Source organism: Antrostomus carolinensis, unplaced genomic scaffold, assembly GCF_000700745.2.
Source record: "Antrostomus carolinensis isolate BGI_N321 unplaced genomic scaffold, ASM70074v2 scaffold40652, whole genome shotgun sequence".
NCBI classification, from domain to species: domain Eukaryota; kingdom Metazoa; phylum Chordata; class Aves; order Caprimulgiformes; family Caprimulgidae; genus Antrostomus; species Antrostomus carolinensis.
Genome location: NW_010298390.1, coordinates 1 through 23869, shown reverse-complemented (window position 1 = coordinate 23869; position 23869 = coordinate 1). Strand labels below are relative to the sequence as shown.

General features: G+C 41.0%; 1 protein-coding gene across 1 annotated transcript in view; it reads right to left on the bottom strand.

Annotated features, from left to right (window-relative positions):
* The window catches only part of LOC104520678 (protein phosphatase 1H), a gene marked incomplete at its 5' end in the record, with an annotated part of 54021 nt that extends 31880 nt beyond the window's left edge, over window positions 1-22141 (bottom strand). The window contains 3 exons of the mRNA XM_010162430.2: window positions 5403-5487; window positions 20998-21110; window positions 22025-22141. Coding sequence (XP_010160732.2) covers window positions 5403-5487; window positions 20998-21110; window positions 22025-22141 — 315 coding nt within the window. The remainder of the gene's footprint in view (window positions 1-5402; window positions 5488-20997; window positions 21111-22024) is intronic.
* Between the last annotated feature and the right edge of the window lie 1728 nt (window positions 22142-23869).

Genomic DNA, 23869 nt, shown 5'->3' with positions numbered 1-23869 from the left:
TATTTAGAAGTACATGTAAACTTTTTATTTTCATTTATTTTCATTCCAGTTGCAAAAAAGATGGAACATCCCTAATGATTTATCTGATGTATTGTCACACACTGACAGCAGAGAGCAGGACTTTTTTTTTTTAATTTTTAAATCTTTCTAGTCTATGGTATTGTAAACAAAGTCGGTCTGCTTTGAAAGTGCAATTCAGTTCATTTTAAAAAACGCACAGCCTATCTTGATTAATCATTACAAACCACTTCTACCTAAAGACTACTGCTGCCTGCCTACAAAACAAGAAGCCTTATTTAAAGTAAAAAAACCTAATACCTGACATCAAAATCAAGTTATTTCACCTTTAGATTATGAGATTACTTATTAGGGTAGAGAACAGGTCCAGAAGAAAAAAAGTTACGGGCTTTTAGCATTTTTCTCCTTGAAAACAAGAATTTCCTTTATTGAAAAGGTAAAGCGATTGGGAGAGACTGCATTTCATAAAGATTTACTCAGATGGAAAGTCTGAGGTCACAAGTGAAATAAGATTAATAAAGCTGGCAGAGTTACCAGTGGACTGCTAATGTTCAAATAAGATTTCTCTTCTGCAGCCAAGCCTCAATGCTTGATTTACAATCCAGCGATCTTAACTTGATTCTAATATTTTTGGCGTCAGTGGAAGAGAGGGAAAAGAGCAATTTGGAAGCTTCTGGCGCCTGTGAGCTGAATTCTTATGTGAAGAAATGGGGATCTGGGGGGGAGCTTTTTTTTTTTTAAAAAAATTCTATACTTCTTACGTTTTTCTTTCAACAGTGATTTTTGATGCTTCACTGGTAATTCTACAGAGAGAATAAAGCTTTGTTATAAAACAGCTGCAACTTAAGTTGGGTTTGTTGAGAACTCTTCTCCATTTACTACAAGCAGGACTCTTCTCCCTCTCCACCCCAATCAAATTGTGCTGGGCAGCAGAACCAGAAAATAAATAAACAACACTTTAAAATCCTACAGATCTTTCAAGTAGACACCATGAAATCCCCTCAAGTGATCAAATAAGAAACAAAAATGGCAAGTAAACCGACTATCAGAATTTCATCTGCGATGAGGCACTGTATTTTCCTTTTTTCATTTGTTTAGTCTTGATTTTCAAGAATCTCAGATCAGAAAAATTTTTCAGATAACTTAAAATTTAATAAAAAGAGTTGCTATCAAACAGTTTCTATATCCTTACGAGGTAAGTTCAGACAACATCGTTATTCTGTGTTATGGAACCAGAATATTTTCCATCATTTTTCTTTCAGAAGCTACTACAGTTTTTTGGCATAAATCTGGCACAGTCTGCATCATGTGTTTTGGTACTCTGCCATTTTATGGTGCATTTTGTGGTTGGATGTATTACATTCAACTTTAGTTGTTCAAAATGGAGTCTGCTCAAGGAAATATCAGTCACGTTTCTTTCAAAAGGCCATTTACTTCCTGCTGTGTTTGGTAATCAGCAAAGCAAACATGAAATTAATATAAACCTAGACTTACACACTAGTATGTCAGTTAATTAGGTGACAGGGAACACTGCATGTATCTTACCTGTACCTCGATAAACCCTGATGATGCCTTTTCCAGCTCCCCCACTATACACTGCTCTGGGACATCACTAGCACTAGTGGTTTCACGGAATTGTGTTATTTTCAGAATTGCTGTTTTCTCCCGCATGAACTACACCTTACAACTTCATCATCTTCTCATACTGTGCCATTTTCTCCAATAGGATACTCTACTATATGGGACTGCCATTCACAACAGGATGCACAGCATCCACAAGTTTTGCAGATTACTCAGTCATTACCATACGGACACGTTTAAGCCAAACAGAGATTAAAACTAAAGGAGGTGGTGGTAGAAGGAAAGAAGGAAGTGGGAGCCAAATCCATCCCTGAATTGTCTCCTCTTATGGAACACCAGGACTCTTTCCATAAAACCACACATCTCTCACCACAGCATCGTGCAATAAATATGCCAGATGGCCAAAACAATCCTAGGCTGGGTGATGCAGGGAGCCATGAACTGTAAGAGAATTAAGATGCATCTGACTTGTAACTGAGGCACTGAACTGACATCTAGGAGATTCTAGGTTAATTTTCTCTTCAGGCTTGGGTTCCCCAAGCATCCTTCAGCAGATAAATTAGCATCACTTAATCCTCACCTGAACAATGAAATAAGTCCTCTTTGAACCCATGTGGTCCAGCTCATGAACCTGTGTTTGAATGGTGCCAAACACAAAGAGCATCCACAGCTCACTGCCACTGATGGCCAACCAGTCTCTACTAGTAGCAAGCCTGCTCTGGTAGCAGCAGTGCACCATCTTTGGTCTGAGCTGTCAACTTTTGGGGCATTGCCCAGCTACATGCATGGACATGGTATGCAGTAACACCGTGCTGACCCCACATGACATATTCAAAGCATAACTTTGATAACTAATAGGAATACACCCAGCTGAAATACACTCATTCATCATTAATTTTAAACATGTTTTCCAAAGGAATAAGTAACAAAATCTATGCCATTTACTGTTGCAATTTAGACTATCATGACTAAAATTAATAGTCTCCTTGGAAGATGAAAGGAAAACTGCCTCTGGCAGTCACTGCCTGCACAACTGCTGAATGCACCAGAGTAGTTCCCAGTCAATACTGGATTTTGTTCTCCCCCAGGATACACTGATTTGGGATGCCAGGGCTTTTCTAGAGTAGGTGCTGTGTAAGCTCTCCTGCCACAACGCTAGAAGAAAAGAAAGACATAAAAATTCAGAAGAAAAGGAGGCTCGTGAACACTCGTCAGTGGAAGGGAAGCAGTATGGTGCACTGAACCTCTACAGAAGCTGAAGGACCAAGGGAATACTGGTGCAAGGTTTTCACACCTTACCTTCTTAAGAAGTGCTCTCTGACTGAAGGATTGATTGCCTTCTGCAATCCTCTCGACAAGTTCCCTGACACAGACGTCTGCCTCTACCATATGGCCTGCCTGAAATCTGCAGCTGTGTGCTGCCCTCCCACTGCAAAAAACTGGGCTGCAGGTGGAGACGGAGGGATAACCATGTGCAGAGCTGCTCAAAAGTTAGAATGACTGGGTAGTCAACTCATTCTTTTGAAGTTGCCATGCTAGAGGCCTATGTCCAAGGCCATTCTTGGATACATAGCAACAAATCTGCATTAAAATGGGGGCTGGATAGGGAAAACATTTGCTTCCCCCTCTCCCTCAGTTACTCAACTAGCTCAAGCACAGTTTAGCCCAAGACTAGGCTGGAGGACTTCATATAGAGATGCACACATGACCTGAACAACTCATTATCCCACAGATTTCTTTGCACATGGAAATTAGGGACCGGAAAATAAGACAGAAATACAGAAGGTGCCAGTTAACCTAAACCAACATCTTGTGTGGCCAAAGCAATCAACAGGCAGCAAAGGCAGAGGAAAGCTCCTTCGCCCTGACTGTGCTGACAGTGTCTACTACACAGCGAGCCAACGCTCAGTAGCCTGCAGGCTGTAAATCCATACCATCCCTTTGCCTGTGCAGTAACTTCCCCACAGTGAACAGTATCTCTGCGTTTACCAAGTAAAATCTTAATGCTAAAATGATTAAGTGATTTTCTTCCTATTGTGCAGGAAGAACAGTGCAACATGTTTAAAACAAAGACACCCAGCTTTAACTGCATATAAGAAAATAAATCCAAAGTAAGTAACTTTCAGATAAGAACAGCAGAAGAGAGATGCTGATGGTGCAATAGACTGACGGCGGAACCTGGGGACAGCCAAGGTGAGTAAGGAGAATTATTTGGGATCTAATCAGCAAGACAGATGCAACCTTTGGGAGTGTAATGTTTATGCCAACCTTGTAAGAAATTCGGGGATGTCTTTTTTTTTTTTTTTTAAACACTAGACTAAAAATGTTACTTTTGGAATGTTATGTTTGAAATTATCTCTAATTTTGTTTCATGCTCCTGCTGTCCTGGACGTATTTTCTTTGAATATGATACACATAGCCTTGGCGTATTCGTCACATGTAGAATTAAAGTAGACAAAGGTAAAGGAATTTTCCAAAGGAAACAGCAGAAGTGCTTTTCAGATCAGCTGCTGTTTTCAAATACAAGCTAAACAGGACATCAAAAGATAAAAAAAATCCCTGGTAGGCATTGCTTTATCTCCTATGTCCCACAGAAGTAGCAGACTTCCTAGACAATAAAGATACCTTCTATTTTTAAAGGCAAACAAATTATTTTAAGTGCAACCGAACTGAAGTGTAAATATTTATTAGGCCTCTTCCATTTGGTTCTCTGAATACTCCCAAAGCAGTATTTCTTCTGCAATTTTCAGCTTCAATCTAGTGAACCTGATTAAAAATCAAACATGACAACTGCAGAAACAGTCACAATTTTTATTTAAAACTCTCCACCCCTGCCTTCAACCCCTGTCACTGTGCATAGTTTCAAACCACAATGCTTGGGCCAGGCTGAAGATAAGAGACACTTGAAGACCAGGGAATGCCACTAGCCTTGGCCTGTCCACGTCACATCAGGCAAAGCTAACAGTGAGCCTGCCCTGGCTTAAGTTTAAATTTCAAAGAGGAAAAAGCAGAAGAAGCACAAAAGAAACCTCTCAGCCACATGAGGAATGACATTTTGATAAACATCTCAACCAACTAATGCAACCATAGATGAAAAATTTAAAAAGTAACAGGATTGTTTGCATAAAAAAATAAAACCACACATTTTTACTTAAGTTTCTTGGGCAGATTATCAGCCAACACAACTTGGTGTATAAAGCATCCCATATTTCCTCAGCTAGTCAACCTGTTCCAGTTTTATGAGTGCTTCTACACTAAACAAAACTAGTCTTTTTTCACCCATCCTATCCTGCAGTACTAACACTCACTGAGATCACTTCCAACTTGGATATCTTTTCCCTGATTGAGATACTATTGGCATACTATTAGAGCAAATGAATAAAACCCTGCAATATTGTTCACATGCACACAAAGAACAGTCTGTGGTATTTTATACTGTCACACAGCAAACACTGGGATGGACTGAAATACCTCTGTGGCTTGTTAGCTTTATGTCTGAGCTGTCATTACCCAACACCAACGAGCTGCTGACGGTCTGCACCTGAACAAGGTACACAAGCATAGCCATGCTAATCAACGGCCTTCACAGAAGAGATAAGACTCCTTTCATCAGGATTTGCACCACCAGGCTTTTATCCACATTTGCTGATGGCTAAAAGATGTACACGGTCAGTCACTGTTGTTCAGTGGACACGTGGTCCTGCACTGAGCCACAGTAATTCAGTGGCATGTGTCTGAACCTTAGACATTACCGAGCAATGCTTGTCATCAACAGCACCTGATTTGGTCCTCAGGCCTCTTACCAGATACTGAAGTCGCTGGCGTTCCGTCTCTGGAGTGAATTCTGAAGACATTGGAATGACCTCACCGTTTCGGATTATTATAGCCCTGTAATAGTAACAGAACATCATCAGTAGAGAGGGAAAAAAAAGAAAAAAAGGTAAAAAATACCCAGAAAACCACAAGGTACAGTCACACTCTCATTCTCTTCAGAGTCCCAGTGAAATAAAGCCATTTCTTTTGTACTGAAGCTGTCAACATAAGAGGATAATAATTCCTGCCCTGCTTCCTTTAGGCTGGATAACTAAGTATATTTGTATATGCCAAGTTCATTTCAGAGCTCACAAAAACATCCAAGCAACAAAGGCAAGAGTTATTTCAGTTGATGTCTACAGGGTACCCTTATTAAGTGAAATGCAGACACCCAGAGGAGATGCTGCAGAATCACTGATTGTAGAACAACCCTTTGCAGGTTTTAATCCCAGTTGTAGCTGACACTGTCTAAACTACTGGCTTCAAATGATTCATGCAAGCAGTTTCCAATTATTGATTGGTCATATGTCATGTCAGAACACTTCTACTCCAACAGCAAATGGAAATGGCAAAGCAAATCCTATTTAACACATTTAACTAGTTACCTGCTGAAAGACGACAGGTAATGGAATCACTATATAGATCAGCCAGGAATTTTCACATACACTTCTGCAAACAGCAGAGAGGAAATTCTCACAGACACCTGCCTGTTGCCTCAACAATCTGCTAAGCTGCATGCAAAATACTGTCTGATTCTTCCCTGGTGTAATGCCACTGGCTGAAACACAGTCACAAGAGGGAAGAACTTACCCAGTATTCCTACTGCATTCTGTGGTCATGTATTTACTCACAGAACTGCATTCTTTTATCTTTCTGTTATTGATGCAGTTCTCTAAGTATAGCAATGCCTGAGGCTTTTGAAGAGCTGGATGAACTATGGAAGACCCCAAAGATTTTAATGCCTGTTTTGGAGCTGTTTCTCAACCATCAGAAAATGAATTCAGTGTCTGGATAGTAGCAGTGTGCAGTGTACCAGCTCTCCTCTTGAATTTGTATAGAATTTGGTCTAGATAAAACAAGCAACTGTCACTTGGATTCCAGTTTCTATATGTTTTAAATGGTCTCTTTTCTGTGATCTTTTCACCTGTTGATGTGATATTTATGTGCTACCTTATGTCTTCTGATAATTTGATCAGTTTGCTGGCACTGCTTCTATGCCAGGTATTCTGATGGCGCTGCAATGCAACCAACAAATATGGTAGAAACACAATGACTGAAAACTTAACCTCTAAATTTAAAACACAGGCATCTTGAGAAAACTGGCCTGGGTACAAACCAGCTTTGTAAAATTAATGGCAATGGATAACTTTCCAAGTCTTCTGGATACAATATTGGATTAAAATTGTCTCCAAATGATCATCTACTGTCGCTAGTATGCAAAAGGAAGGAGCATTATCAAGAGGAAAAGAACTGTTCACATTCTGAGACTCATGTGGCAAAGAACAGACAGGTTCCGGATGGCAACAGGAGAGGTGGGAAAAGGCTCTAGTGATGGGGGAAAAACAGTTCTGCTTTGACAGATAACAAATTTACTGCTCCTGGACTTCCAGCACTCCCTTGCAATAATCCTATGTAGAAATTAGAGGTGGCAAGAGCGCAGCCTACGTACTGAAGGCTCCCACTGGCCCTCTGCTGCTACTATTAAAAACAATATTGTGTGCTTGAAATGATACAGACATAGTGGTTGTAACTCACTAATTTCTTAAGAGAAATTTGTGCAGAATTTTTGATGGAATTTTTTTCCCTTTATGGGATCTGAAAACATTACAGGCTTACAAAAATGCTAATAGAATTAAAAATAATAAAGGTTTGCTGAAAATACTACTTTGGGATTTCTGAGACAATAATTTAAAAACTAAGAACTCCACCACCTCCTTTCTGCAACAACACTTTTGCTTTAATTTCTGCCTAAGGTATTCATCTTTGAACCAGACTCATTTACTCAAAGACAGCGGACAGTTTTTATAACCTTTTCATATGTAATTTGACTCACTTGAGTAGGCCTCCATTTAAGATGACTGTGGGTTTAGTACAGAGTAAGTATCCTGGCAACAGTCTAGACCAGACTGATCAAAGGAGCTGATCAGACACTAACCAAATTTTACACAGTAGTTTAAGAGAGTCATAAGTGATCTACTGATCCTGTGCTTGTCTGAAAGCACTAGTATAAAAAACATACATTGATAAAACTGTGTCAGGCCAATTTTTTAATTATCCTTTGCTTCCTCTCTAATCACCATTTCACAGGAAATCCATATTTTAAAGACTACTCAGACCAGCCTGGTGTTCACCTTTTTCTTTGTGCATGCCGACATACTTCTTATATACATTGATAGCTATCATTCTCACTTCTATGGGTAGAATTGGGCCCTAAGGGACTCGCATCATATAAAAAGCAAATCAGAGGCAAGTGGGTCAACCTTTCATGGCTCAACTTATTTTCACTAGAAATTGCAGCCACCTGGGATGAAAAGCACAACTCAGCACCAAAAAAAAAAAAAATAAAAATTCTTTGGGGGGGATTAAAGCAATGCTGTTGATACCTGATAAAACAGAGCCTCAGTTTTATGTTTTTCATTAATGTTTTCAGCAGTTGGACTTTATTCAACTTGAAAGTTACAGCTGCTCATAAGCGTCAAATGATTTGATCCGAGGAATTAAACGGCTCTAGATATGAGTAATGGGAGGGACGCAGAGGTACATGTACAGGTCACTGGTCTGAATTCAACTCTGGTGGGCTCATTATCCTCTTACCAGGCTCTTTACCTTTCCACACCAGCTGCTTAGCCATTTCATAACAGCAAAGGGTAATTCTGACAACGCAAGTGACAAAACCAAACACGTTTGTTGGCCATCTCGCTGTAGAGGCTGGGTGCGAAAGCCTGGCCCAGGAACCACCCTGCTCAGAGGGATTTTCCCCTGTGATTGAAGAGATGCCGAATCAGGCCCTAATTCAGTTTGGAGACTGAACTGCCCTTTCCATGACCTCGCAGTGACAGAGCTGCCAAGCACCGACTGAAGGCTTTTCCCACCCAGCAACCTCCAGGGCCCTGAATTCAATAGCCCAAAGTCAATAACTGTTCATGGGGAGGAAGCCTGGCTGATATGGCAACTGCAAACATCCCAGTAACTGCTTTTAGAGACCCATTCTATATGGTCCTGCAGGACAATTAATTTTGACTTTACGCTTCCTAATGGACTAAACAGCAACATGGCATTACGTGAGCATTACTGCTTCTGCCGTGCATGAGAGATGCACGTATACAACGAAATAGTGCTCTGAAAGCATTTCGCTCCCCATGCACTGTGGAAATATGAGTGTATTATTTTATACCAGAATACAGCTGTCCTATTAAACTGTCAGAAATAGCTACATAGGAAGCAAGAAGAACTTGAAGAGATGGAGTGCCCAGAGAGCATCTGATTCTGCCATGTTTAATAGTGATGTTTTGATTTCAGCCACACTAGTGAAACGTTATAGCAGAGCCACAGGACAAGCCTGCCAAAAGCAGTCGGATAATTCATGTTTGCAGGGAACAAGTATGTCAACAGTAACCAAATATTCTCTGATGACAAGGTTGCTTCAGACCCAATAATTAATTTATATCACCAATGAGGTAGTAATTAAGGCAAAAGTTTTTTTGTAGGAGAGGAAATTTAGAGTTGCAGATCTGCAGCCCGCTTGGTGCACTGTCCTCCAGGCTCTGATGCCTTTGCCATACAGCATCATCCACAGTGAGCAAACAGGAGAAACTGTTCTGAAGTCTTGATGCCATGGAGGCCATTAGGTCACTTATCTCGATACCTTGTAAAAACAAACCATAGATTTCCCTGAGTCCTCTCCCCTCTTTTCAACTCAGCTGCCTAACTCCCCACCCCCACAAACTACAGGACTGTACTTGCCCTCGAGTTTCACAGATGCCGGCTCTGCATGACAAAGTACAGTGTGCAGATTCACTAATCTGCAGCTGGTAAATATTCACAGAAAATAGGAATATACTGGGGAAAAAAAGTCCCCAAAACACAGCTGAAGCAGCCTAAAACGGAAGAAACAAGATTCTGATTTTGCATCCCTCTTCTGGCCATTTCACTGACTTTTTCTGATCCAGAGAAGCCGTGTCCCAAACAACTAAATATGGAGCAAGAGATGTGCCAGCACCTTGGTGTGTAAGGCGGCAATGGCAGTCACAGCAAATCCTGCAGTGGGCTATGTCCACCCAGGCCACATGCCAGTGAAAAGAAATACCAGGAGCTTAAAGTGCTGCATGTAAATCTACAGAAAATACTACATTTATCTTTTGGATTGATGTAACTGTGTAGTCTATGATGATCAACTAAATTCACACAGAATCTTAAGTATGTGGTTATTTTCTATATTCAGATTCAATACTTTATATTTGGTGTTTTGTTATAAGTCCCCTTTAAAAATATGTGGCGAATGAAGCAAAAAAAGGGTAAAAATCTGCCACTGTGTTATACTGCTGCTGTCACACTCAGGAAGTAGCAGCAACACTGGCTTAAGGAAAACATCAATATATCAATTGCCTTTGCATTTTTAATATGGATAAAACAGCCACTTCTCCTTGAATCAAGCAGGGTTTGGGTTTTTTGTTCTTTCCTTTTTTTTTTTTTTCTTTTGTGGAGAACACAATCAGTGGAGAATTGCACAGCATCCTTTCCGAGTTTCTTAAGAGAAACAAACAGAGGGAAACTTGCACATTTTAGAGGAAGCTACTGTTGGTTACTTTCATTTAATCATACAGAGAAACACTTTAGTGAACAAGGTCAAAAGTGTAATTTCACTGCTGTCATGGGTCTGTTGGGATTCTGGTGTTCAAAACAAAGAGGCATCTCCTGCTGTTAGGGGGATTCAGGGGACACCCCGATTCCATTACACACTTTTTCAGTGAAAAATGACTTAAAACACAACATTAAACTGTGCATTTCTACAACAGAGGATAAAAATCTGGTGCAGGTGACAAAGAGAGACCGTTAGGAAAACCCTTTTTGACAGCGTATATCAATTCCAAGCCACAGGGAGGATGTATCCGTTTTGTCAAAAGGTGTTAAGCATTGTGGATTCGGTACAGATGAAGCAGAAGTGTCTGGCCTGTCTGAAGAGGTATTAGAAATGTGTCAATGGAAAAGAAAGAGGGATTAAACTGACAGAAAGAATAAGGCAGGGTTTTACTAAATTCAAAGGGGAACCAAGCAGTAGATTTTAATTAGGTATGTCACAAAATAGCTCAGGGAAAAAAAAAACAACAACAACAAAAAAGTAGTAAATCCTAGAACTACGGAATCAGTTTAGATGGGTACTTGTGTACTATGGTAACTAAATGCATATATTTAAAGAAGCCAAGGAAAAGCAACGCTAATGTCTGGTGAGCTTCAAACTAGATTCGTTTATTTACCTTTTCTTAATTGCTAAGTAAAAGAAGAGGTGATTATAATTTTTTTTTTTTTTTAAAAGTTTCTCTCCTCTCTAAATTAAGTCCTGGAACTTACAGCCATTATGATTACTGACGACTTTTAATACATTCAGTCCTGGCACCTTGGTTTCACTTATTACAAACTGAATTACTCTCCTTTAGTCCCACGCAGACTCATTTCTCAATGTTTCTTTAGAAACCAGGTGAACAAACACCTCACTGCACTACCAATAATAATGGAACTATAGTGCAAAGCCTTTAAATTATTTCCTTGATTTTATTAATTAAGGCAGGATGGGGATAGTGAAACAAATCATTATATAGCATTCAGCTGGCATTAAAACAGGTCCCAGTGATGACAAATCCATCACCATAAAATTGGGAGGTGAAAGCAGCAACCCTCAGCGACATCAATGGAAAAAACCCCTGGCTGCCTCCCACCCAGAATACCCAAGAGATGTTTCAAAAATGCCTCAACTCCTACTCGGCATCGCTACCAAGAAGAAAACAAGCAACAAGCCAGGGAGGGGGTAGAGCCAATAAAAATTGCCTCTGTGCTCATTTTCCATCTACTGCCACTCAACAGTCCTGCCACCCTGGTTTCTTCACATTTTTCACCACAAACATCAGGCTATCTGCAGAAATATTGTGACAGAGTAGAAACACTGGATCATTTTTCTTTCAGCCAAACAAAGCCAACTCTAAAAGGGAAGGCATTCACCCTGCTTGTGGCTCTTCCTGTGACAACACAGCCTCATCGTGTACGCCACGGTTAAAGCAGGCTGCTTGGACTCATCCATCCGTCACTTGGGGGAACTTCAGCTCTCTCAAGCCAGTAAAAGGTGCGAGAACTCGCCTTGGTGAAGTACTGCACAAGGGTTAAAGTAACTTCCCATAGGAGTGTGCTTCGGCACTTCCTGCAGGAACAAGAAAAAGCCCTCCCAAACTTCTGCTAAGGCCTTTTGCAGGCTGCCAGCCATCCTGGCTGTTCCCATGGTTAACATCTCAGCAACACAACCGCCAAGTACAGCCCTGCTCTGACAGGACACTGGCAAGACACGGACACGGCATTCCCAAGTATTTCATTCAAGGGCCTCTTTTCATGTCCTCGCACCAGCAGAGCCAAGCATGCTACACATCTCCTGTGGCAACATGAGAACCTCCTCTTGCCTTTGAAAAGAACCAGGAAAAGAAATTATGAAACCTAGTCCCTGCAAGAAACCCTGAAAGTCATCTTTCAGAGGCACCTACAAGTACACAAGCTGTTCCTGTGCAAACACATGTGAGCTTTACGTTGTTTCCAGATACTTGACTCTTCTAATGCTTATTCATTCCTGTGGAGAAGGTTTCTGGGCAAAATGAGGCTGCTGATATACTCTAAAGGCACTATTCTGGTGGTTTGTTTTTACTAAATGAACAGCATTATTTCTAATAAAGGCTGATGAACTGGCAAGTAGAAGCTGTTTCTCACAGCAAAATAATATTCATAGACTTCCAGGGAAGGGCTTACTTCTCATCTACACTAGCACCTGAGCCAGTCAGCATCTTTCTTACTGCCACCAGAAATAATAAAAAGCAGAATTTTTAGAACTGATCTCACATTCTATCACACGTATTCAACCAACAACTTAGTAAGAAGCAGTCAAAGGGATTTTCTTCTCCTGGTAGCCTCCCTCTGCCCTATATATTGCACCCAATGGTGAGAAGCACTTGGTTGTCACCAACACCAAAACTAAATTAGTTCAGTTGTTTCTGCATCACTACTCACTCTACAGTTTTAAACTAAATAAAATACTGAGCTTGCAGGTTGTCCACAGAGGAGATAGCCTGGAGAAGACACATTGCCTGGTCATTTTTGATCCCAGGAGTTGCATGCTTCTAGTTCTCAGTGCCTCTTTGGCAGGCTGCAGCTCCACTTCCATGGGACTCTCCAGTGAATTCCCTGCTCTAGTTTAGGTCCTCTGTCTGATGCAATCTAAGTATAGAATTATTATTAGCAGTTGGCTTATTATTAGCAATTGCCTTTATTAACAGTGTTTCATTTTAGGGCTAATTATACTTTTTTTTGTGCTCCCACCCCATCACTAATGGGATGGCACTGGCTATCTGCATGCGGTTTTTCTGTCCATTTAATCAGGAAAGTAACTTTTGATATTGAACCAGTGGTCATTTTATATGTTTACCTGTACACTTCTAGTATTGTCTTCTCTGGTTCCAGTAGCACTAAACCAAAAGCCAATGACCTAAACTAAAATGCTCTGTAATTAATTGTGTGTACTTTCCTGTTGGTTTACATCTGAATCCACTGATTTTTCAGACAAGACTCCAGCTGGCAGCTAGGAAGCTATTACAAGCCAGTTTACAGCGAGTTTAAAGCAACACTGCTAGCACACGAAAACTGCCCACCAGTTCCAGCATGCTGAGGTTGTAGATTTGCCACCCTCATGGGATTCATTTTGCCTGTGATGATTTCAGTCCATTCTTCATTTGAACACAGCTAAGCTCAGGGTTGCAATGATGATACACCACCGCTTTTCTGTATCATGGCTGAACAACATGCCACCAATCACTCAGGCTGTGCCAGGGAAATGAACAAAGAAGTGCAGTCACGTCTCTATGGCCAGCTCTGAGCCTCAGGACTGGTATCTGTGGAATCAAAGTCTTTTTCCCCGCTGTCCAGGATATCACATTCATCTCCAGGATGAATTACTATGGCAACTAAACCTGGGCTTAGTGGATGAAGGCATTGCTGTGCAAGTCAGTGTTTATTTTGCCAGTAATACGGCTGGGATATGGCTGACCACGTAAGACGGAAGAAGCACAGATTTTCCACCCTCCCTGCTCTTCAGTGTCTTACCATTGAGGAAGTCAGAATGATTTTTAGCACCTAAAGCATCACATCTACTTTGATCGCAGCTTTTCTGCTTAACTCAGCGGCAGTTGCAGGATATTGGAACAAGCTGGACCAAGAGGTAAAAGCAGAGTGAAAGTTGCACTCTCTAGTCACTCTGCATCAGTGAATTTTTAACCAAGCCCTGCTTCATTCATCCGTGCAAAAGTGACAAGGGAAACCCTCACTAAAAGCCCCACGAGCACTGCCTGGCAAGCTCATTGAATTCTGGGGCTAAGAAAAGCTTTCCAACACAGCAGACCACAGCAGACTTGAAACATTCACCAAGCAAGCCTGGGGTGACCCCCCTGGACCTCCTCCCATAGTACGGATGGGAGCTAGAGGTCTAAGGTGCCCAGCCTGCTTGGTGTGCTTTGGCCCTGGCCTTGTAACACCAGAATGAAGAACCTGCAGGTCTCTCTGTGGTCAGCTGCAAAGGCACAGATTAAAAAGAAGGGTTTGAGCTAATGCACTGCACTGAGAGATCTGGATCCTGATATATTCGCTTGTACCACAAGCTGTCTGTCGCTACTAGAGGTCACAGGCTCTTTATGCATCAGTAAGGTACTGGTAAAAGAGTGAGTGAATTACATCCTGGCATCCTTCGCCCATCTTGCCTCAGGCACTACAAGGTCTGCAGGCTACACGTGCAACATACATGCAAAAACGTTATTACAGTAGGCATTTTTCCTTGATCAGTGCTTACATTCACCAATAAAAATAGACAGCAAGGGAATTTTTACTTGCAGCAGCAGCAACTAGCTTTTTTTGTCTGGCTTGATTAGTTTGCTTTGGTTTTGTTGGTTTGGGTTTTTTTTTTTTTCTTTTTCCCTTCCTATTTTAAAGGCTGAAAACCTATGAGAATTAAAGTTAATAGAATTCATCACTCCTGGAAACAAATACCAATGAACTGTGGCTTTCCAGTTTACTGAGATTACCTGAATAGCCGAAATTCCTCTCCTTCCTCATAATCTGGAACATAAGGACTTCATGGGTAGATGATGCCTCTGTGGTTAGGACCAAAGACTTAACTGAATGTACCACTCATGGAAAATGTTTATAATAGCTTCAACACCTGCTAGATTGCCACAGACTTTGCTAAGGCATATGCTCTCCCAGGAAAAAATAAGAGTTTGGAGAAAAGGCATGACATTTGTTTTGTCTTCAAAAGGCTATGGACATTTACTGCCAAATAAATTGTTTCTGCCAAGTCAGTGCTGGATACGACGTGCCAGTATCCTGGACCTTGTCATCCACTGGATCACTAGGAAACACTCTTCCTCATCACTGCACTTAGAGTGCAATGACTTACTTCTGATCCAACACCTCTTCTCAACACCTCAGTTAAAGTGTTTCCTGAAGTGCCTCCAAAAGCTTTACCCAGCATGAAATCCTGCAGTATCTGAGACTGCTGTTAATCCTATGAAACCTGTACTCTTGCTTCTCCCTAGACAGAGGCCACGCAGAAGAGGAGCAGCAGTGCTTTCTGCAGGCCTGCAAGTCAGGCTTCCAACGAAGAGCAGCAGGGGAAACAGAGGGATGGGACTTGGCCATATCTCTTGAGTGTGACTAAGATACCATGCTCTTTTCCAACATTTTCAGCTAGGCAGGATCAGACTTCTCCACCTACCAAACTGCAGTCAGTGAAAGAGAATGTGTGTGGGAGAGATTCACTGTGTCTTGAACTCAGTCTCTCCTCACTACACAGGATCCCGAGCAGACCAGACTTAGGTTATCTGTTGCCCTGAAATTGTCAAACATTTGCTACTTTCAAGTGATTCTGTCAAAGAATTAATTCTAATCGAAAGAGGGGATGTGCACATAGATTGGCCAAAATACAATTCATAAGTGTTGCTCTTGCCTCTTGGGAGGCACCTTTTGAGGATCTGGAGGAATGAGAACTTCAGAGAACAAAGGAGGAGTCACCACAGATTTTGTGGTCCCGGGATGAAAAGGCCCTGCAGGTGGTTCAGAGATTTGCAGCTCTTTTTTGTCCCATCTTTAGAAGGAGAGAGGAAAAAGAATGCTTTTCCAAATACTGCAGACGGGAGAAGCTTAGTAACTGAGTTAGTCTTTCCTCTAGAGACCTCTAAGTACTAAGTATGAAGCACAGTTACTGTTGTTTATACAGACAGAGATGTAAGGAGACAGAGACGGCTTAGGCAGACCACTCAAGGAAAACGGGGAAAATAGACACTATTTAGATTAGAAGATGGGTAGTTAAGAAAAATCTGATTTAAAAAAAATAAAAATACCATAAACCAAAGAGTAAAGCAAGCTAGCTCTGCAATAGTAATATACTACAACATTTTTTGGTTTCCATCCTCACACAGTGTTAGCACTTCTGGCAAAAAACACCCTGCTGGACTGCCTTGAGGAAGAGGTCAGATACCATGAACCACAAAAATGGGTCAGAATCATCAATTCTGACTTCTCAGAAATTCTATTTAAGCTACAGTGCCAGTCAGCAGATATGTGGCTGTTTCCATGCCTCTCTTATTTACTTCATAAAGCAGATTAATCCCCCAAAATTTGACTTCTTATGATGAGAACAATGCATGAGGGAAGTAGCTGACAAGCACCATGACACAGAAGAAGTACAAATGTAGGGAGATTAAACACAAGCAGCAAATCCAGAAAGAACTGAAAGAGTAAACAAAATAGAATTCAATTTTCAGTTCACTATTTCATTAAACTGGGATAAGTCAGTGTTATAAACACACTATCCCAGGTGTGGGCACCTGGAGCACCAATAAAGTTGCTTAACATGCACCTAGGTGGAAGTGCCACAAAAATATTTACTCAACAAGCTCCTATCGTTTAACAATCTCAAATGCCTTAGTGTTAATTCTACACTTACAAAAAGGAGGAGAAAATCCGTACTAGACATAAGGGCATACGCTCAAGCAGAGGGTGAACATGCCCTGAAAACATAAGCACAGGAGAGCAAAAGCAAGGAAGTAAAAAGATGAAGCTGATGTGCTGATGAAGCACAGCAAAAAATCCAGTGACCCTGCAAGTCTGTGAAGCCTCTGAAACATCAGGCTTTTTGCTTTGATCCTGTCTTCTACCAATAAATCAAAAAAGCCCAAGAACCCATTTGCAGATTTAGTGAGTGTTTCAGGGCCTACGGAAAAGTCAAATCAACTTGTGGTGTTCTGCTTCTCATATAATGATAAAAGCACAACTGCCCTACATGGCTCCAAGCACAACACAGAACAGCAGTGCCTGCAATCTCCAAGCAGGTCCTTAGCCAGGCAACATGAAAGCCAGAAGAACACTCGTGCCAAAGATAGTTAATATGATCATATTGCATTACAGTCACTGTAGTGATATTGGGCAAATGTTATGTTGCATGAGGCTATACAATAATTGGGCAGTAATCAGTAAAAACATTAAGTCCCTGTTTTACTACTGCTTCATCACTGGCTATAAAACAACATCCTAATAAAGAGCATAAAACTAAAAAGAACTGAGATTAACAAGGCGTGTTATGGCAGTTTAGAAGTAAAAGTCACTTTAGCAATATAAAATTGAACAATACTATTTAAAAGAATGAGCAGAGAAGATTTACTATTCCTTATTAAAAAAAAAAAAAACCAGCTATTGAGAGGGCCTGGACTAGTTACCATAATGTATATGTCAAACTGGTAAGCAAAGCACAGTGCACCACTGCTCACCATAAAAGCACTATATATTGGACAGCTGACTACAGTGCTATCAGTCTCTAACTAGATAACCTTGCACGGACAGTCCTAACCACTGAGATGAAGAAAGACAGAGAGAAATATTAGAAAAATCTTTGGCCAATATTCAGACAAGAATTTTGGCTATAAAAGTAGGTAACTTTATGGCAGAGTCCAAGAATGATCAGTCAAGCCATTAGAGAATGAAAGTGGCTTCCTCCAAGTTGTTTTTATCAGGTTCTGAATACATCACCTCATTTTAGCAGGGTTCTGGTATCATGTGCAGTTAACGTATAATTATTACAGAACTGTGATTGCATCGTTAGCAGAAGTTTAATTATATCATTGACATTAGTGATGCCATAACATCAAGCTCAATAATAGTTCATAACAAAACCTACAATTAGCACAGTTTTTCCTCCCTTTTACACTAACCAAAAGTGTTCAGCTTAGAGAAGCCTAATAGTCCATATAGAAGTGAGCTAGGGCTGAACCTGAAAGGATTGCTGGCTGGTAATTTAGTAATATGGTAATTAAAGTCTTTTCATGATGTAATTACACATCAACTACAAAAGGACAGCTGCTATACAACACTGCCAGGGTACGTGGCATGAAATGATTAGATTTGAGAAGCTTTGGTGGTTAAACTGAATACCACAGACATAAGTCTGAGGTATAGCTGGCACTGCACAGCACATTACTATTCAGGTCTCACACTTGGCGTTTCCTTAGTCTCATTGTGACAGTAACAGTTTATTGCACATACCTTGGTCCTGTAACAGCAGAAGCTGTTCAAAACCCACCTTTAAAAGCTTCTGCTGTTTTGAAGTTGCCTGGAATTAAGAGACCTAACCTTCTTCTGGGCAGAGGCAGTTCAAATGAGGTTTGTGTGAATCCAAAATGTTTATTTCCCACCCCTGCAGCACAAAACCTCCTCTTACAGACTCTTGTCTGTGGGAAATGTAGCTTGATTTAGTTGTAGGCTTTTTCCAGTGGGGGAGCAGAGAGGGGAGAAGGAGAATGAGGACAGAGAAGAGGCACAAACGAGTAGGTGAACTCAAAGAAACTAAAGCTCAACTGAACAACTGAGGGTTTTGGCATCTAGTTCCAACAGCAGCAAGCACAAGTCCCCTGCTTGGGTGAAAAAACAAACCCCACCCTTCCTCTCAAAAGCTGAGAAATATTTTTTAAAGTAGTTTCCTTATTGTTTTACTCACCACCCTCATCTGTATCCGTACAAACCACGAAGCTGACCATGCAAGGCACGAAACCGCACAACATATTTTTCCAACTAATAGGAAAAAAGCTTCTCAGCTATGTGACTGGGCTTCTAAAAATACAGGAATGCATTGTGCACCCTGGCAGCAGGCAGACAACATCAGAGCTGCTCTTCTAGTCCTAAAATGTCCTTTTAGTGATGATGAGCAACTTAGATGTTTTGCAATAGCTGTTTTTCTCCCTTTCTGAAACATGGGAAGTGGGGCTTTGGTGGAAGACAGGTCAAGATGAACTGATCTTCTATGCTTTAAAGCTTTTATTTTCTTGAGCTATGAAAATCTAGAAGTTGCCTATTTTGGGAATCCAGACAATTCTCCTCAGCATGCGGAAGGTTTCCATGAGGTCCATTTGGAAATTACAAAACCAAACTATACTGGATCTGGAGGGACCTTGTTACCTACAAGATGCGAGGCATGAGTAGAAGAATTTGAGTCCTGGTTCAAAGAGGACCCAGCCTTGCCAATGGCTTCCCTTCCAATTCCTGCTCTTCTGAAGAGATGTTTTTGATGGGCTTGATGAACATTCAAAGCTTACTGAAGACTCAGTGGCTTTAACTACAGTGGACACTTGGGCTAATTCAAGATCACTGACAATGAGTTCCTTCCTGTTGGGTGCTAGAGGCTGCGCAATGGAGCTGAGGCTGCTCTTGGGAAGCAGGAGGAGTCCTGGGGGAACTAGAAGCAGCTAGTCATTTAAGAACACAGATCTCAACTACTCAAAGGTAGGTCCTGCATGGCCAATCTTACACAGCACACTTTAAAGAGACAATAAAGCAATTTAGGCAACCCAGTGGAAGTGACTCAACTGTACTTCAAGTACAACAGCACAGGAAAATATGATTATTTGTAATTCAATGGCAAAACAGGTAAAATTTAGTTCAGCTACTGGTTCTGATGACTAGATAGGTGGTCTACTCAAATATGTTTGCAATAAAAATGTTAGGTTTAAACTACAAAGTGCTAGATAGGTGGTCTACTCAAATATGTTTGCATCTACCCTCTGTGAGGACTCATTTGATGCAAAAAAGATTCAAATATGTCACTTGTCAAAAGGAACTGAGTGAGCAATTTGCAATATAAACAGCAAATTCATCATATTAAGAACAATCACCAACATGAAAAGAATAGAAAGTTTATGCACAAAGGATTTATCTGACTTACTACACAGTTTAAAGCAGCAAGAGGCACTAAAAATGTTAGGTTTAAACTACAAAGCATTTTGCAGTTGACTACTGTCTCTGTAAATACATTGTGCTCACACAGTGCAAACATGAACTGTGTGTGCATAAACCTCAAACACAAGTGCATAACCGTAGCAGTCTTCACCTAAAGACAATGTGGTTGAGTACCTTTCCAGACTTTAATTCCTCAGCTGCTAACTAAGGGAGCACACAGTGTCTGTATCATGCAGGGGATTATTCTCCCCGGTCTGTTTATGCACAGTCCTGTTAAAAGAAACATGAAGGTCTAAAGTCTTGCAAGAAGAGCTTCATCTCTCTCTGATAGTGGTATGGCAGAGAGTGAGAGAGAGAGGAAAAGAATGCAAGTGAGAGATTTCCAGTATGCTCCTAGCTGTAGCTAACACAGAAGACAAAAAAAAAAAGCTTCTTGTCATGAGTCTTCAAGCATCTGACTTCTAAATACAACAAAGCAAGAACTCCTGAACGACAGCATTCAGTTCTGATGGACAAGTACATGAGCTAAAACAGGACACAGTAAAAATCCTAACCTGTGAGAGCCCCTCTCCCTCTCCTCCTCCCTGTTGCAGGACTAGTAGCTTTTTACTTATAGATTATTACCTTCAATTATATCAAAATGTGATAGCCAGGTGGCCTTCCAAGACTAAGGCTAAGGACAGGAGTCACAGAACTTCATACTGAACCAGTCCAGCTGGTTCCAGATGCAGACACCTTGTCAGTGTTCAACACACAATTTTACTACACACCCAACATCTCTTCTGTGTGTCTTTAGTGTCTTTCCACTTCCCTGCAACCATCAGGTCATTCAGAAACTGTCACAGGGCCAGAAGTGTCATCAAACTCTCTGATTGCAACCACCACTTGACAAGATACTGGAAACCTATCACTGCCACTTGCATTAATTTCTGTGAAAACCGTTAAGTGTCGAGCCAAGAAACAGAATCCACTTGTGATACTGTTTGCAACTAAGGAACTTGATTAACAGCAGATCTGGGGAGTCTGGGGTGAAGGAAGAGGTGGGGAGACACCACACTTACTCACCTGCTATCACCAGCATTTGCCACGTAAAGCTTCCCCAATAAATACACCACCACAAGGGCTGTGCAGCCACCAGAAATATTATACACGGTCCTCTCTCGTTCTATTTGCAAATCCTATGGGAAAAGAGAACAAGATTTATAAAGACAGCATTGCAACTGATGTTTTAGAAAATGAAGATTTCCCTAAAAAGAAAAAAAAAAAATAGAGGCAAAAAAAAGTGTCTTTCTTAAAATGCATGTCCCATTGGCTTTCTTTACTGTTGCAGCTATGGCCACGTGGTCAAGGAGAAGAACAGAAAGTCAAGGAGTACCTATCACTTATGATACAAATATGCTTGGGAAAAATCAGGACAGGGGCTTGTAAAACATCAGGCACCAAGGAACAAAATGGCAACTCTGAAGGATGCAAAGGAAACTGCTACAGAAAAAGCACAATGAAAGTAAAGATGAATGCAGCTTAATAACAGGTACCTCGTGGTGTAATTGGAGAGTGCTTTACATAGACAGCAAATAATTAATGAGACCTAGCTACAACATGAATAACTGCCTGCTCTCCAAAAGGGACACAAGGACTGCAGAGCATATACGCCTTTGCAAAAAGCACCAAGATACATACTCATGCCACAAGACTACCCTTCAGAAACAAAGGGAATGGGTGGATGCTAAACTTGTTAAGGGGGTGGGAGTGAAGGGCAGTAGAACAGTATTTACTGAAAAATAAAGGGTAATCATAGACTTTCCAGGATGAACCACAGTATTTAACACTGTCTCATCTCACTGCTTTTATAAGGTCCTGAAAATACTTAATTTTTATGGGTGTACGCAGGCCCAAATTTAAGGAGGTACATACGTACTGAAATAGTTCTTCCTGTGTTTAGCTTTCAACTGATTCTGAAGGTAACAAATATTATATATAAATAATAGAAGTGCTTAATAGACGTGGAGAACACAAATCGCATCTGTCACCACCAATCAATCAAGCCCAGGAATGAAAAAAAATATATAAATATATACATACATATATATACACATAGTCCCAGGAAAGCTTGGAGAACATAAAGGACACAAGTAAATGAGCTATTTTCCAGTATTCCATTCATTTTAAACAAAAGTTGAAGTATATGCCAATTAATTAATTCTGTTGCCTCTTGGTTTAGTTTGGGTTAATAATACAACATGTTACAAATTACCCTCCTCTCCTGTGTCCAGAATCAAATCCAATTTCAAACTGGTCTTTCTTTGTAATACTGCATTCAAACAGGGAGCATCATTTGGCATTGCTATTGCAACTTCTGTCACATTTTTTCAGCTAAACCCTGCCTACTTGTATGTGGTTTTTATTATGAATATATTTGTTTGCCTCTGTGTGTATGCACACACAGAGCTATATTTCAGCAATTTTCACTGAACAACAAACAGTTCGAATTGTCCACGCCTTGGGGTATGGGATTTAGAGCTTTATTTTAGAGCTAAATTTATCTGAGGAAAAGCACCACAGCAAATGCAAACCATGACAGCTGCAATTTGACTGAAAATCCGCAGAGTTGAAGGAGGCCAGAGACCACACTTTGTTTCCTACAAATTTCAGCAGAGGGAGGTGAGCTGGGGTAGCGGCAGGGATGCTGGGCAGCGCTCGGCTGCTGTCCCGAGGAGGCTGATCAGGGAGAGGTGCCTGTCACAAATAACGTGACTCCTCGCGTGCTGGGGTACCAAGGGCTCGGTCCCATTTGTGCCATGAATACAGGACTGAGGCAGGCGGCATGGCGGGGACAGCAAGAAACCTGCAGTGCTGCCCAACAAGGCCATCCTCTGCTGCACAAGAGAACTGCACCCCGCTGCCGGAGGGACTCGGGGTTTTACTGCTGGCTGCTCTTAACCTGTGCTCTCATTGAATTCGGGGGGTTGTTGTTCCGTTTTTGTTTTTGGGGGGTTTTTTGAGGTGGGAGTGAGGACCAGAAGGAAAACACCTCCAAGCTAAAAAATCAAATCTCGCAGCAGCTTTGGTCACAGACATGGGACTGTTATAAATGCCACTTTATCTAATCTTGCCATAGAGAAGCTGATTTTCCTCCCCATGGTTTCTATATATTTTTAAATTAAGCTGAAAAGAACAGTTCAAAGGAAGCAGACGTTTCTAACCATCAAAATAATTTAAACTTACAAATACTACAGTGGATTTTCCAGACACTGACAGGAATTTTAAAATACCTTCGTCTCCATGGTTCACAGTGTCCACTGAGACCTTCACACAACATACAAATTCCTCACCTGGTTTCAGCTCTGTCATATAAACACTCTGAAAGTGCAGAATGCCTAAATTAAAATTTATTTCTTTCAATAAGCAGAGTTCAGAAGCATCTATTATAGGAGAGAAGACTAATAATCCTTAGGGCCTAATTTTCAGAGTTTCCTTGACTTAAACTAGATCATTGTACTGGATTTTTTTGAATCATTGCTGTTCATGGGCTCTTGCATCTAGTTGTGTTCAGAACTTCAGTTTACTACCATGACTTGCCAGAACATATCCAGTGCCACATTTAATTTCATATTACATACTTTGACGTTTCCTTTTTTGAGGGGAGGGGAGGAGGGGGAAGCTTTCCTACAGCTCAACGGGATTTGAGGGTAAAAAAACCAAACCAAAATAAAATAAAGACCACTGATGCCACTAACTCATTCTGATGTAGAGACCTTGGCTTTCAATGAAATACTTTAGTGCTGCTGCGAAAGCAGGACAGCACAAACGGGCAGAAACCCCAAAATGCCCCTGAAGTCTTTATGGGTGTAAAAGGGCCCATTCTAGACAAAGCCCGAGTGTATACAAAGCCTTCCCCATTTTCCACCTGGAGAAAGATTTCAGGGCAAGCCTCCCC